This window comes from Ailuropoda melanoleuca, chromosome 1 (genome assembly GCF_002007445.2).
Source record: "Ailuropoda melanoleuca isolate Jingjing chromosome 1, ASM200744v2, whole genome shotgun sequence".
Classification (NCBI taxonomy): domain Eukaryota; kingdom Metazoa; phylum Chordata; class Mammalia; order Carnivora; family Ursidae; genus Ailuropoda; species Ailuropoda melanoleuca.
Window position 1 is genome coordinate 167,380,376 of NC_048218.1, and position 12,039 is coordinate 167,392,414.

At 51.4% G+C, this 12,039-nt stretch overlaps 1 protein-coding gene across 20 annotated transcripts in view; it reads right to left on the reverse strand.

Moving 5' to 3' along the window:
* NOD1 (nucleotide binding oligomerization domain containing 1) overlaps positions 1–12,039 on the reverse strand; it is a 64,601-nt gene that overhangs the window by 30,835 nt on the left and 21,727 nt on the right. For 18 of the 20 annotated variants that reach the window (XR_004628354.1, XR_004628353.1, XR_004628350.1 and 15 more), the window contains 5 exons: positions 9,875–9,964; positions 8,530–8,837; positions 7,250–7,424; positions 2,770–4,594; positions 30–113 (listed from right to left, as the gene is read on the reverse strand). Coding sequence is in view for 8 of the 20 variants with exons in the window: in XM_034669864.1 (XP_034525755.1) it covers positions 30–113; positions 2,770–4,594; positions 7,250–7,424; positions 8,530–8,730 (2,285 nt within the window). In the remaining 12 variants the exon portion in view is untranslated. Of the gene's footprint in view, positions 1–29; positions 114–2,769; positions 4,595–7,249; positions 7,425–8,529; positions 8,838–9,874; positions 9,965–11,210; positions 11,378–12,039 lie in introns of those variants that run through there. The other 2 variants (XM_034669867.1, XM_034669803.1) reach the window with 2 other exon arrangements.

Consider the following 12,039-nt stretch of genomic DNA (forward strand, 5'->3'; position numbering starts at 1 on the left):
CTGGCCTGGCGCTGGTCAGAAATACGTACCCTAAGAAGGTCAGAATTTTGTATTTGGTCAGCTCTTCATATAGCACCTTTACCCCACTGTCAGTGATCTGGTTTACGCTGAGTCTGAAACAGAACAGCAAGGAAAGTTACAAATCACGGCAGCTGATCCCTATGAAGCAGCATTAATGCCACAAGGATCCAGAAGCCTGGAGGTCCCGGAGTTTTCCCAGCTATGACCACCACCTGAGAGGGCGGCCAGAGCAGTCAGCCAAAGAGCTCCTATAAAGCCCGGTCGTCATGGGGCCGACAGAACTACCCAGAACCCGCCGGTCAGCAAGGCTACGGCACAGCCCCGACCCAACAGCAGGGCAACAAGGGACACATAAAGGACGTGCAAGGCCAGCCAGCTCTGACATCCATCCTTTGTGGGCGGCCTCTGTATCAGCCAGGCTCTCTTTGCGTTTCTCACTGCACAGCAGGGGCCACGGGATTTGGAAACATGTGGAGCTGTTTCCATCTAGTGATGGAAAGCTGGAGGAGGAACGCTCCCCTGTCTTGCAGGTGGGGCCAGAGATAGTAGGTGTCCTGCAAGAAGCAGACAGTCCCCACGAGAACGGTCTCACCCACAGTGCCCACAGCCTCCCCCTCTGGAAGTCCCACTCACAGAGAGGGGCGGGAAAAGCGAGCCTTCAGGATGATGGCTGTCTCCTGCACGAGGGCCAGCCCCTCGCTGGAATTGTTCTGCACAATCCCTATACTAACAGGATATTTTGATGTGGCTAAAATGTGAAATACTATTTTTTTACTACCATATAATCTGTGTAACAAACTACCATGATTTTTTCAATCTTCCACCCCATCATTTAGGGGAGGCTCAAAAAACAGTAAGGCTCAGGGATGGATGAGAGTGAGGTATCAGGGGTGGGTGAGATAATCATCCAAGGGTCAGCAAACTTTTTCTGTAAAAGGCCAGAGAGCAAATATTTTAGGGTCTGCGGGCCATGTGATCGCTATTGCAACTACTCAACTCTGTAGTGCGAAGCAGCCGATGTGTAAATGGGTGTGGCCATGTTCCAATAAAACTTTATTTACAAATGCAAGCCTTGGGCCAAACTGGGCTCACAAGCTGGTCTCTGTAATAAGTGAAAGGCTGAACAAGTAAAAGTTTGATTTTCTGACCTGATCATTTTGATGTGGCCTGACACTCAGGACCCCTCCTCCCCTGGTGCCCACTTAGGTGCTGGGGCAGAGGGCATACACACACTGCATGGCCATCTCAGGGTGACAGAGGCTATTAGTCACTTCCGATATCTACGCTTTCTTAGAAACAGAATCCGCCATTTCTTTAACTGGGCACATGGGATTAAGTTCTACCCCATGGAATCTAAGCTGAATTCTCATTAGCAATAGCTGAGAAGTCTTCTTAAAAGAATGAGGTGTGTCCTTTGCCCTTTCTTCTTCCTGGTGGCTAGAATGTCAACTGAATGACTGGAAATGAGCAGCCATCTTGGGCCAAGAGGTGGAAATCAGGAAGTGAGGGCAGCAGGGCCACCGCAAAGGAGAAGAGAGTCTGGGCTCCTGATGCTCGTGGAGGCACACAGCAGCCCTGAACTGCCCTCCTCTGGACTCTTCCATGAGAGACAAGCTTATAACCTATCTAAGCTTTTGCCAACTCTCAGTCAAAATAACCCTAACTGATGATCTCAGGGAGCTCAAAATGCTTCTCTGGAGTTGCCCATTTCCTCCCGCTCTCTCCTTTGCTGGTGTGGAGGAAAATGTCAAACGAGGACAGCTGCCTGGGGCAGAAGCATCACCCTGGTGCATGCCATCTCATGAAATGAGCACAGAGGGGCCCGGAATGTGAGCATGCCCCAGGATGAGAGCATAGAGAACAGGCCAGGGCAGCCTCAGGCTCCCTGCATCCCCAGTCCTCACATATCGTACACCGGCATTGCTGTAACAGGCACACAGGATCAGTTCCAAATCCCCTCTGCTCTTCAGAAATGCATGAGCCGAGTTATGAGAACCGAGAACTGAAACCCTTGTAGAGATTTACAAGGTGTATTTTATATAGGAAATACTAACAGGAGAAAGCAGACGGGCCTCTCTTTCCTCTAAACCATCAAACAGGAAACCACTCAAGAGTCAGCATTCCGTACTAAGATCCCTGGCAGCTCAGGGCTGCTGGCTCTGATCATGGAAAGTAACTGAGGCCAAGAAGCACAGAGTCTGCTTTTTGGGCAATCACAAAAGCTCCCACACACCAGAAACTTCACGCGCTATCTTTGAGCCTCCCATGAATCTCGAAAAGGTTGGTTCTTTATGATTCTGGCTCCATCATGGCCTTGCTGTGTGACCTTGAGAACATCTCTGTGCCAACACTTCCTCGTTTGCCAAAATGAAGATAACAGTACCTACCACCTTATGGGGGGGAAGGTTCGATCATGTAAAATTCGTACTGCACTTCACCCGTTCTCAAGAAACGCTGGTGGTTATTACTGTAACTGCTAGGATACCAGCATCTCCTTTTTCCAGATGAGCAATCAGAGAGGTTAAGCAACTCATTCAAGGACACCCAGCTGGGGCTGCCCGCCACGGAAGCTTTGTTCCTTGTCCTCTGCCTCCCTGAAACAGAATAGGTCCGGGGGTTCCAAGACCAGTGGTCATGAGCGCCAGGGGAAATCAGGAGCTCCCACCCCTCGAGGCTCGTCCTGGTGTCTCCCGAGCCTGGCCGCCCCCCCGGACCCCCCGGGCTGCTCCCTGTGCCTAGCGCCCTCACCTGATGACGGTGAGGCAGCTGAAGCAGGGCTGCAGCTCCCGCACGCCATAGTCGTTGAGATTGTTGTTGTCCAGGTCGAGGGCGAGCCGCTTGCGGAAGTGGTGCAGGACGAAGGAGAGGGCGCTGCAGTCGGCCGAGCACGCGTTGCAATAGGTCAGCTTGAGGTAGTTGGCGCAGATGCCCTTGGCCGCCAGCCGCGCCACCTTCTCGCTCTGCGTCTCGTAGATGCAGCGCAGCATCCAGACGAAGGTGGGCATGGCCTGCACCTGGTTGAAGCCCTCCACCTGCACCCGCGGCAGGTTCTTCAGGTGGGCCCGCAGGCTGGCAAACAGGTGTGCCCACAGGGCCTTGCGCTTTCTCCGCAGGGCCGCGGCGGGCACCAGGTGCCGCAGCAGTTTCTGCTTGGCCTTGGACAACAGCCCGCACAGGAAGAGGTTTGTGAACTGAAAGTGATCCTTGTTCTTGAAGGGGTCCTCCCCCGCCAGACCGCTGCCCTTCAGGCACTGGAAAGGGAGGAAGGGGGGATAGCAGGAGTCGGCCCCTGCTCCGCCAGGAGGCGCCCACTCCTGGAAGAACGTGAGCAGCTGCTGGGTGCCCACCTTGTCGTCCACCACGAGAAAGAAGGCGGTAAAGAAGGCCTGCAGGGTGAGGTGGAAAAACTCATAGGACTGCTGCTCGCCGCCCAGGCTCTGCTCCGGCACGGCCCGCAGGAAGCCCAGCTGCAGCTCCCCCTCCTGCACCTCGGCCGCCTGCACCTCGGCCGGGCCGAAGACAAAGAGGTTCTTCTCCATGCCCCAGTGGGCCACCTGCCCCAACGAGCGCAAGGTGCCGCGGCCGGCGCGGAACGTCTCGGTCCGGCTGCGCGTGTTCCGCTGCACCAGGCTGGTGGGCTGCGTCCTGTTCAGGTGGACCTCGGTGACCAGCAGGAAGACATCGGTCAGGGTCACCGTGCAGTCGGGCAGCTGCGCAGAGCCGTCCCAAACACTGTGGAAGTGCTGGAAGCAGCGGAAGATGATCCAGCAGAAGAGGGGCACGGCACACAGGCTGCAGAGGCTGGGGCTGGCCTCCAGCTGGGCCAGCAGGCGCTCCTGCACGGCGCGGTCGGGGAACATCCTCCGCGTGTAGGTGCGCAGGTGGCTGGGGGAGAAGCCCCGCAGGAGCACCTTCTTGCGGAGGAACTGGCGCGGGATCTCGACGCCCGTGCGGGCGGTGAGCAGCTTGCCGGCCCCCTTGAGCAGCTTCCCGCTGAGCAGGTTGGCCAGCAGGACCAGGGGGTGGGCGGGCTCCCAGGGGGAGCAGGTGTCAGGCGCGCCGCTCAGGTCGAAGTCCGAGTGCAGCTCGTCCAGGCCGTCGAAGGTGAAGAGGGCCGTCTGGGGGAAGCGCAGCAGGAAGGCGAACACCTCGTCGGGGTCCTGCTCCGGGTAGCAGTAATGCTTGAAGAGCAGGTCCTGCAGGCGCAGCGTGTCGCCCTCCTTGAAGCAGCTGAACACGCGGCAGCGGAAGCAGAAGAAGAACTTGAACTCGGCTTCCAGCCGCCCCGCGGCCCACTGGCTCTGCAGCCGCTGCAGCAGCACGGACTTGCCCACACCCGCGTCCCCGCAGATGAAGACGGTCTCGCCCTGCTCACTGAGGACGCCCGTGGAGTGGTCCAGGAGGCTGGCCAGGCTGCCCAGCGGGCCGAGGCTCTCGTTCTGGAAGCCCACCAGCTCGGCGATGGTGTCGGTGTACATCTCCTCCAGCAGCAGCTCCTCCTTCTGGGCGTAGCACAGCACGAACTTGGAGTCACGGCCCAGTTGCTGTCGCAGCTTCTCCGTGTACCTGCTCACTGGAAGGGGGGGAGGCAGGGAGACAGCCAGTTCCCCGTGAAACGCTTTTTTTTTTAAAGTGCTTGTATTTAGGGGCGCCTGGGTGGCACAGCGGTTAAGCGTCTGCCTTCGGCTCAGGGCGTGATCCCGGCGTTATGGGATCGAGCCCCACATCAGGCTCTTCCGCTATGAGACTGCTTCCTCTCCCACTCCCCCTGCTTGTGTTCCCTCTCTCTCTGGCTGTCTCTATCTCTGTCGAATCATTAAATAAAATCTTTAAAAACAAAAAAATATATAAATGTAAAGTTTAAAAAAAAAAGTGTTTGTATTTAGTTAAGGTCTCTCTACACCCAGCGTGGAGCTGGAGCTCCCCACCCCCCAGATCAGAAGCCGCAGGCGCCAGGGACTGAGTCGGCCAGGCACTGGAAACTCGGGTTGTTGCGGAAGAAACTGCCTTAGCCTTTCTTTTGCTTGTCGCCCTGCTCCAAAAACAATGGGAAATCCCCAAACTAAATGCCAAAACTTGGGGCTCCTGGGTGGCTCAGTCATTAAGCGGCTGCCTTCTGCTCAGGGCGTGATCCTGGCGTTCTGGGGATCGAGCCCCACATCAGGCTCCTCCACTGCGAGCCTGCTTCTTCCTCTCCCACTCCCCCTGCTTGTGTTCCCTCTCTCTCTGGCTGTCTCTCTGTCAAATAAACAAAATCTTTAAAAAAAATAAATAAATAAATAAATGCCAAAACTTTCAGGGAGAAGATACAACATTCGACATTAATCTAGATTACAAATGAGCTGCGCCTAAGCACAAAAAGAGTGCAAACAAAGATAAAAACTACCTTGTTCAACGATGCAGCGCACAGCAGCCCCAGGGCCCCCGCCGAGACCTGGGCGCCACTGACTGAGCACCTGCCCACCGGGGACCAGACACGGCAACATGCAACATGGGCCTGGAGCTCGGCAAACCTGAGCTAGAGACAGGCTTACTCTGAGAGGGAGGTGGTCCTTCCCCACACAAGAGGTTCCACAAATTCCTTTAAAATACTTCTGGGATTTTCGTTGTAATTTTGTTAACATAAGTGAGATACACATGCCCATTTCCAGATTCATCTATAACTTTTTCCCATCAACTGAGTCCAACTTGATTGCTCAAAACTTGTGAATTTTATCTCCTACATCTTTAATAAGGCATAATTTACATACCATAAATTCACATTTTTTACAATAGGCATTGTGTACTACCCAATGATTGTTAGTAAATTTACAGAGTTCTGCAAACATCACTACAATCCAGTTCTAAAACCTCTCTATCATAAGCCCACTTCTAGCCAATCTCTGCCCCTGGCCCTAGGCAACTGCCAGTCTGTTTCTGTCTCTATTAATTTGCCTTTTCTGGACATTTCGTATAAATAGAATCACACAATATGTGCTCTTTCACATCTGGCTCTGTAGAGTGACTTATACTTTAAAAGTTACTGAAGTAGTTGGCTAAAGAAACCAGGGGAGGGGCGCCTGGGAGGCTCAGTTGGTTAAGTGTCTGCCTTCGGCTCAGGTCATGATCCCGGGGTCTTGGAATCGAGCCCCTCATTGGGCTCCCTTCTCATCTCACCAGGGAGTCTGCTTCTCCCTCTCCTTCTGCCTGCAGCTCCCCCTGCTTGTGCTGTCTCTCTCTGTCAAATAAATAAATAAATCTTTAAAACAAAGAAAGAAAGAAACCAGTGGAGACATCTTTTGAAAGAATGATCACAGGCAGGAACATTTTCCTTTGCTCCTGGGGAAGGAAGCAGAACGAAGTGGGAAGGAGCAGGAAGAGTAAGAAGCTAATAGCAGCCACAGAACAGCTGGGCCCTGACCCTGCTGGCTTGCCTGGTTTCCCCCAAACACACCCCTGCTGGTCTGGGACACTGTCCTCTGTTTCTGTGTTCAAGGTCACACTAGATTCTTTAGACAGCAGAGTTGGGGATCTTGGTGCTGGTACACTGCCAGCAAGTGTCTGAAGCTAGAGGGCACACGGGCACAGAAAGAAGCTCCCCGGGGCCCAGACCAGATCACGGCCCCGATTACATGCGCTCACGGTAGCCTGAACTCCTCTCGTCCTTGTCACCACGTGCAATCACACATTCGTGTGACCACTTACAGCTGGGCCTCCTGCACTGGCCTCCAAGCTCTCAGAGCCAGAACCATATCTGGTCTGCTCCCCATCATACCCCTGGCATCCAGAACAATGTCTTGGCACAGTGGGAACACCATCATTACTTGTTGAACGAATTGATTAGCTAATGCAGTCCCACTGGGCTTCGGAAATCAGGACTGGCCACTAGGGCTGATAGAAGAATACTTTGCTTAGGATAAAATCTGGAAAGATTTTTAAAACGAAAAAAAATGCAACCTTGAATTTGCGTGACCATTAGAATGTCTATATGTGTCCGAATGGGAAGCAAGCAAGAAGCCAGAAGAGAGGCCATTCCCACACTTCCACAGGCCTCTCTGTAAGTCAGATCAGCTACACGTGGTCAGCTCAGCCATAGTCCCCGGGTGGCACTTGGATGACGGGGAACACAGCACCTGGGCCTACTGTGGTGGACCCCCTGTTCATGCCCTGCTGAGACCACACACCACAGCATTTCCAAACCCCAGGGCTTTGCTTGGTGTCTGCAGTCCTCCCCGGGGCGGACTCATACCTGGGTCGGTGTTGACGACAACTCTGCTCTGAATGAGCTCTGACGGGGAGAAGCCAGTCTCCGACAGCCAAGGCCTGAGATCCACATAAGCATCTGCGAGCTGCTGGAGAACGTAGAGGAGGAACTCGGACACCTCCTCGCCCTTGCTCTGTACCAGGTCCAGAATTTTGCGGACCTGGTGGAGGCACAAGCATGAGGGGGTAAGCTGGTGCTTGGGGAGTCCTCCTACCAGAGAGGCCCACATGCAGGGCTCCAAGCTCCTACCACAGCCTCGAGCTTGACCGCCACCCAGCCGGGTGAGATGCTACCTGTTGAAGGCCTAGAATCTGTGAAAGGGACCCCCACTTAGTAAGGAATTAAGGCACACAGCTCTAAAAAGCCAGGAGGCTTCCATGAACCTTAAAGTAAAAAGGCGAGACTCACAAACGAGAGGTGTGCCCACCCCTGGAATTCTCCCTGTGTCTCCTGTCCCTCTAAGCTAACACTACTGCTGACCGGGAATGAGTGTTGCTGGGACAGAGTGACTGTACAGGCAGAATGAGGCGGGTGCTGGGCCACACAAGGGGCTAACAGCTCCCCATGTAAATTATACCCTAAAAAAGGCTTGTTGTATTATTAAAAATGCCGGGGGGAAAAAAATCACACATAGTCAGCTACTGTACTTCCCCCCAAGAAACCCTCTGCTCTCCCCAGAGCCCGGCAGGATCACATTACAAACAAGTTCTGTCACCCCCCCAACCAAAGAGTTTTGGGTCTTGCCAATTCTATTTTTCGGGAGATGACACAAAGCTGAAAGGAAATTAAGGGCTGTTTAGACTTCCCACGGTGGAGTGTGGAGAAGTCTTTACTGCGGACCCAGCCCGGGATGCGTTTGCTCCCAAACCAGAGGCAAGGCCATCCTCAGAGTCTCACCCAGCAGTAAGCAGCTCTCTGGAGTTTAAAGGCACTGAATGAACACCACTGCTAGTGTTTGATGGTCGTTTTCGTTTTCCCTCCTCCTAATCAAAAGTGGATTTGAAAACAACTGGTTTGGGAAGAAATACACTTAAGCAAGGAGAGCGGAGAGGTAAGCGGAGTCTGCTCTCCACACGAACACAGAAGTAAAATACGGAATCGTGTCATAAGCAGATAACTCAAGTGTTTCTGTTCTATAAATGACCCCAACGGGAAATCCCGCCAATGTGCTAAATGCCCAGAGGTCCTCACTCAGGTCAATGGGAGAAGCCCCTTCCGGCGACCAAGACACCCAGCCCGCCAAGGCCAGCCCCTGTCACCAGCACCTTGTCGGGCTGCGTGGGGCAGGCACACACGATCTCCGCATCTTCAGAAGTGAAGTAGTCGTTCCTCAGCAAGTTGTCCACCAGACACTGAGTGTTGCGGATGTGAGTGACCAGAAGTTCCCGGTTGATTTTCAACAATTTAACGTGGGAGTGAGGCTCTGATGGGATCATTCCCATCTCACGGTGGCCCTGCTTTTCCATGGCTAAAGGAGCGAGCGGCTACTTTGTCCAAATTCATCTTTGGCTACATGTGTCTTCCTGGCAGAAGGGCAATCAGGATCCAGGACGCCCGCCTCTCAGTGCCGCCCCTGAAGAGACAAACGAAGTCACCAGTGAAGCAAAAGCCATGGGAAAGATCCCTCCCCTCCTCGTTGGTCTTGGAATTTCTGTACTTCAAGGCAGAGGAGTCATGCTTAAGATGGTGATCTGAGGGGTGCCTCGGCGGCTCAGTCGGTTAAGCACACGACTCTCGACTTGGGCTCAGGTCATGATCTCGCAATCGTGAGATCGAGCCCCGCTTCGGGCTCTGCACTTGTGATAGTCTGCTTGAGGTTCTCTCTCTCCCTCTGCCCCTCCCCCTGCTCACGTGTGCCCACGCACACTCTTTTAAAAAGAAAAAAATTAAAGAATAAATTTTTAAAAAGATGGTGATCTGAGATACATTAAAGAAAAAAATAATTGAATTGTTTCTGCTTGTGGGTTACATGCCTAGAGAGGGTGACCAGAGGTAGACAACCCTTTTGTACAGCAAAACTTTATTATCTTTCAAATAATAAGAAAAGTGTGCCTCAATCCCAGCCTGGGATAGAGATAAAAGGTGTATTATTTTCCATAAAAAGGAATGGGGAGCATCCAGAATTAGAAGCAGAGGAACCATGGTTGGGGGGCGTTGAGGGTTGATGGGAGAGAGGGTCTGAGCCCAAAATGGCCTGAGGAGGGAGATAGCCAGCATGAAGTCTCCTATGGTAGCCAGAGCCCAGGAACCTGGGAACAGGGACGTTTCCATCACTGTTGCCCATTCCGGGTTGTGCCGTGGCCTTCCCGCACCCCTGCTCCAGCTATCTTCACACCTCCAGCAAAGTTTGCCTTTTACCAAGCACCCTGGGGAATGAAGGAGGAAAAACGGCCATGTGTGGAGTGAAGCGGGACATACAATTGACCACAGTGGAAAAGGCTGTGTTAACATCTAAGAGGCAAGCATATGTCTAATACAGTAGTAATTAGCCAGTCATTTCCATCCCTGAAAGTTCCTTTCTGATCTATTTTAGGATCCACAACTTTGGAAAACTGTTCTCTGAAGGGATACAGTGGATAATATTAAATTACAATTAGGGGTTAATGATACCTTTTTAAGTTTCCAGCATTATTCTTTGAAGTAAATCAAAATATTTTAAAATAACTGTCTCTTCGGAAATCTTCAGTCTCCAATTTCTTTCTGGAATTTGCAAAAAAAAAAAAAAGAGAGAGACAAGTTTCTTTAAAAATACTATTGTAATGAATGGTGAATGAACAAATGAAATTGATGACGGGACAGTTTAAATCCAAAACTCTAGGACGTTGGAGTCCTCTCTGCACCTTCTTCCTTCAGGACAATGTTTTCTAAATGTCATTTGGGCGACATATTCACTTATATGTATATATTTTTTGGCCACAATTGGGTCCTACCTATACTTTATTTGCTTAACTTAGTGCTTTAGAGGGACTGTTTTATTTTTTTGTTTTTTATTTGTTGCAGTTCTAGTATAGTTAACACACAGTGTGATGTCAGTTTCAGGTGGACACTACCATGATTCAACACTTCTGTATGATACCCGTGCTCATCACGGCACGTGCACACCCTAATCCCCGTAAACTGACTATTTTAAAACTCAGTTTAATTTTAAAGGAAGTCTTATATCAGCATTATAAATGAAAACTATCATCTCCCAGAAATAGAAAGTAACACAAAAATAAATTCGCTGGAAATAAACCCAGGCTATCGTATTGCACCTCAACAGTGCTGCCTGGAAAGGTCCAAGGTCTGAGGCCCATGCGCTCGCAGAAGCATTTGAGGGTGTTAAAGACAGAGTAGCACAAAACTGCGACCTTCTTCATGCTGATCCTTCCTCTGCGAGAACTGGAAGGGGAAGTGCCTGCCTACTTCATGAGTCAGTGTTTCGCAGGCACGGCTGCTGTGCCGGAAGAAGGCCTGGAATAGGTGTTACATTTCATCTGTTCAAACCTAATCCACGTCCGTCCTATTTTACTCACAGCTCTTGTCTCTTCCAAGCCTGGGAGTCCCACAAAACCTGTGATTTCTCCCCTCAGCCTGCCCACACTGACCCCACAGACATCTCCACCTCTTGCTATCCAAGGCAGAGAATTCAGTCTCCTGATTTATGGCCACCTCAGCCAAGCAACAAATCACGTGTCAGCCAGCTGGCTGGGGTTCTATCGTTTCCGAAGCCCCGGTTTGAGATTTAATCAGATTTGAGGAATTAGCGCGCTTCAGCGAGAACTTAAGGCGTAGATGGTGCAAGAGGAAACAGAAAGCTGAACCTGCCCTGGGAAACAGAATTCAAGGGTAGACCAAATCTATATCCTGGGGCACCGCAGAGAAATTCACTTCATGGGCACCTGGTTACTACCAAACAGAGCCAGGGATCTCCCGGCCCTGATAGGGGATCCATTATGGTCTTCACCTGGTAAAAGGTGGGTCTGGCTAATGAAGACGGTCAAGTTGTCACGTCCAGGCAAACAGAAGAGCAAGGTTGGGCCAGAATCAGGTTTGGTGAGCTGGATCTGCTCCGATGGCTGGGGCTCCCCCCTGAGCAGTGGTGTAAAGCAGAGAGGACTGAAGGTGGAGATCCTGGTGAGGAAAGGCCAGGGAACAGCCAAAAATATCCATTATGCCAATGGAGATGGCCAGAAAACAAGACCCATCACAGAATAAAAGAGGAAGATGAAGCAGAGAAATGAAGGAGAAAAGATCAGGGGAGGGCTGGTCTACCACCTAAAGCCTAAAGCCTCCTGAGACAAAGGCAAGTGGGGGTAGAGCCTATTGGTGGGCAGGGAGCCCCTTGAGAACTGAGGGGTTAGATGGTACCCCCAATGTGTCCTCTTTTTCCCGGCTTTCTGATCTGCCCTCAGAGAGGTTTAGTTCCCAGGTAACAGAATCCCAGGGTCAATCCACTGCCTTAGGCTCCTTATAGAGATCTATGCCTAGGTCCCATCTTGCAATCTGATCTTCTGAACTAAATATAAAGTCTGCAGACCCTCCGAGAAAGGCTAAGGGAAGCTTCTCTGAAGAAATCAAAGCGAGAGGGCAGGCATTCAAAGGGAAAAAGAAGTAGAGACAGGAGAGAGAAACTCTGTAAGGCTATAGAACACTGTAGACTACAGACTGTTGAATAGAAATAAAATGCAAGCCATGTGTGTAATCTAAGATTTTCTAGTAGCCACGTTAAAAGTAAAAAGAAATGAAATTAATTTTCATAACGTTCCGTTTAACCCAATATATTAAATACCTTA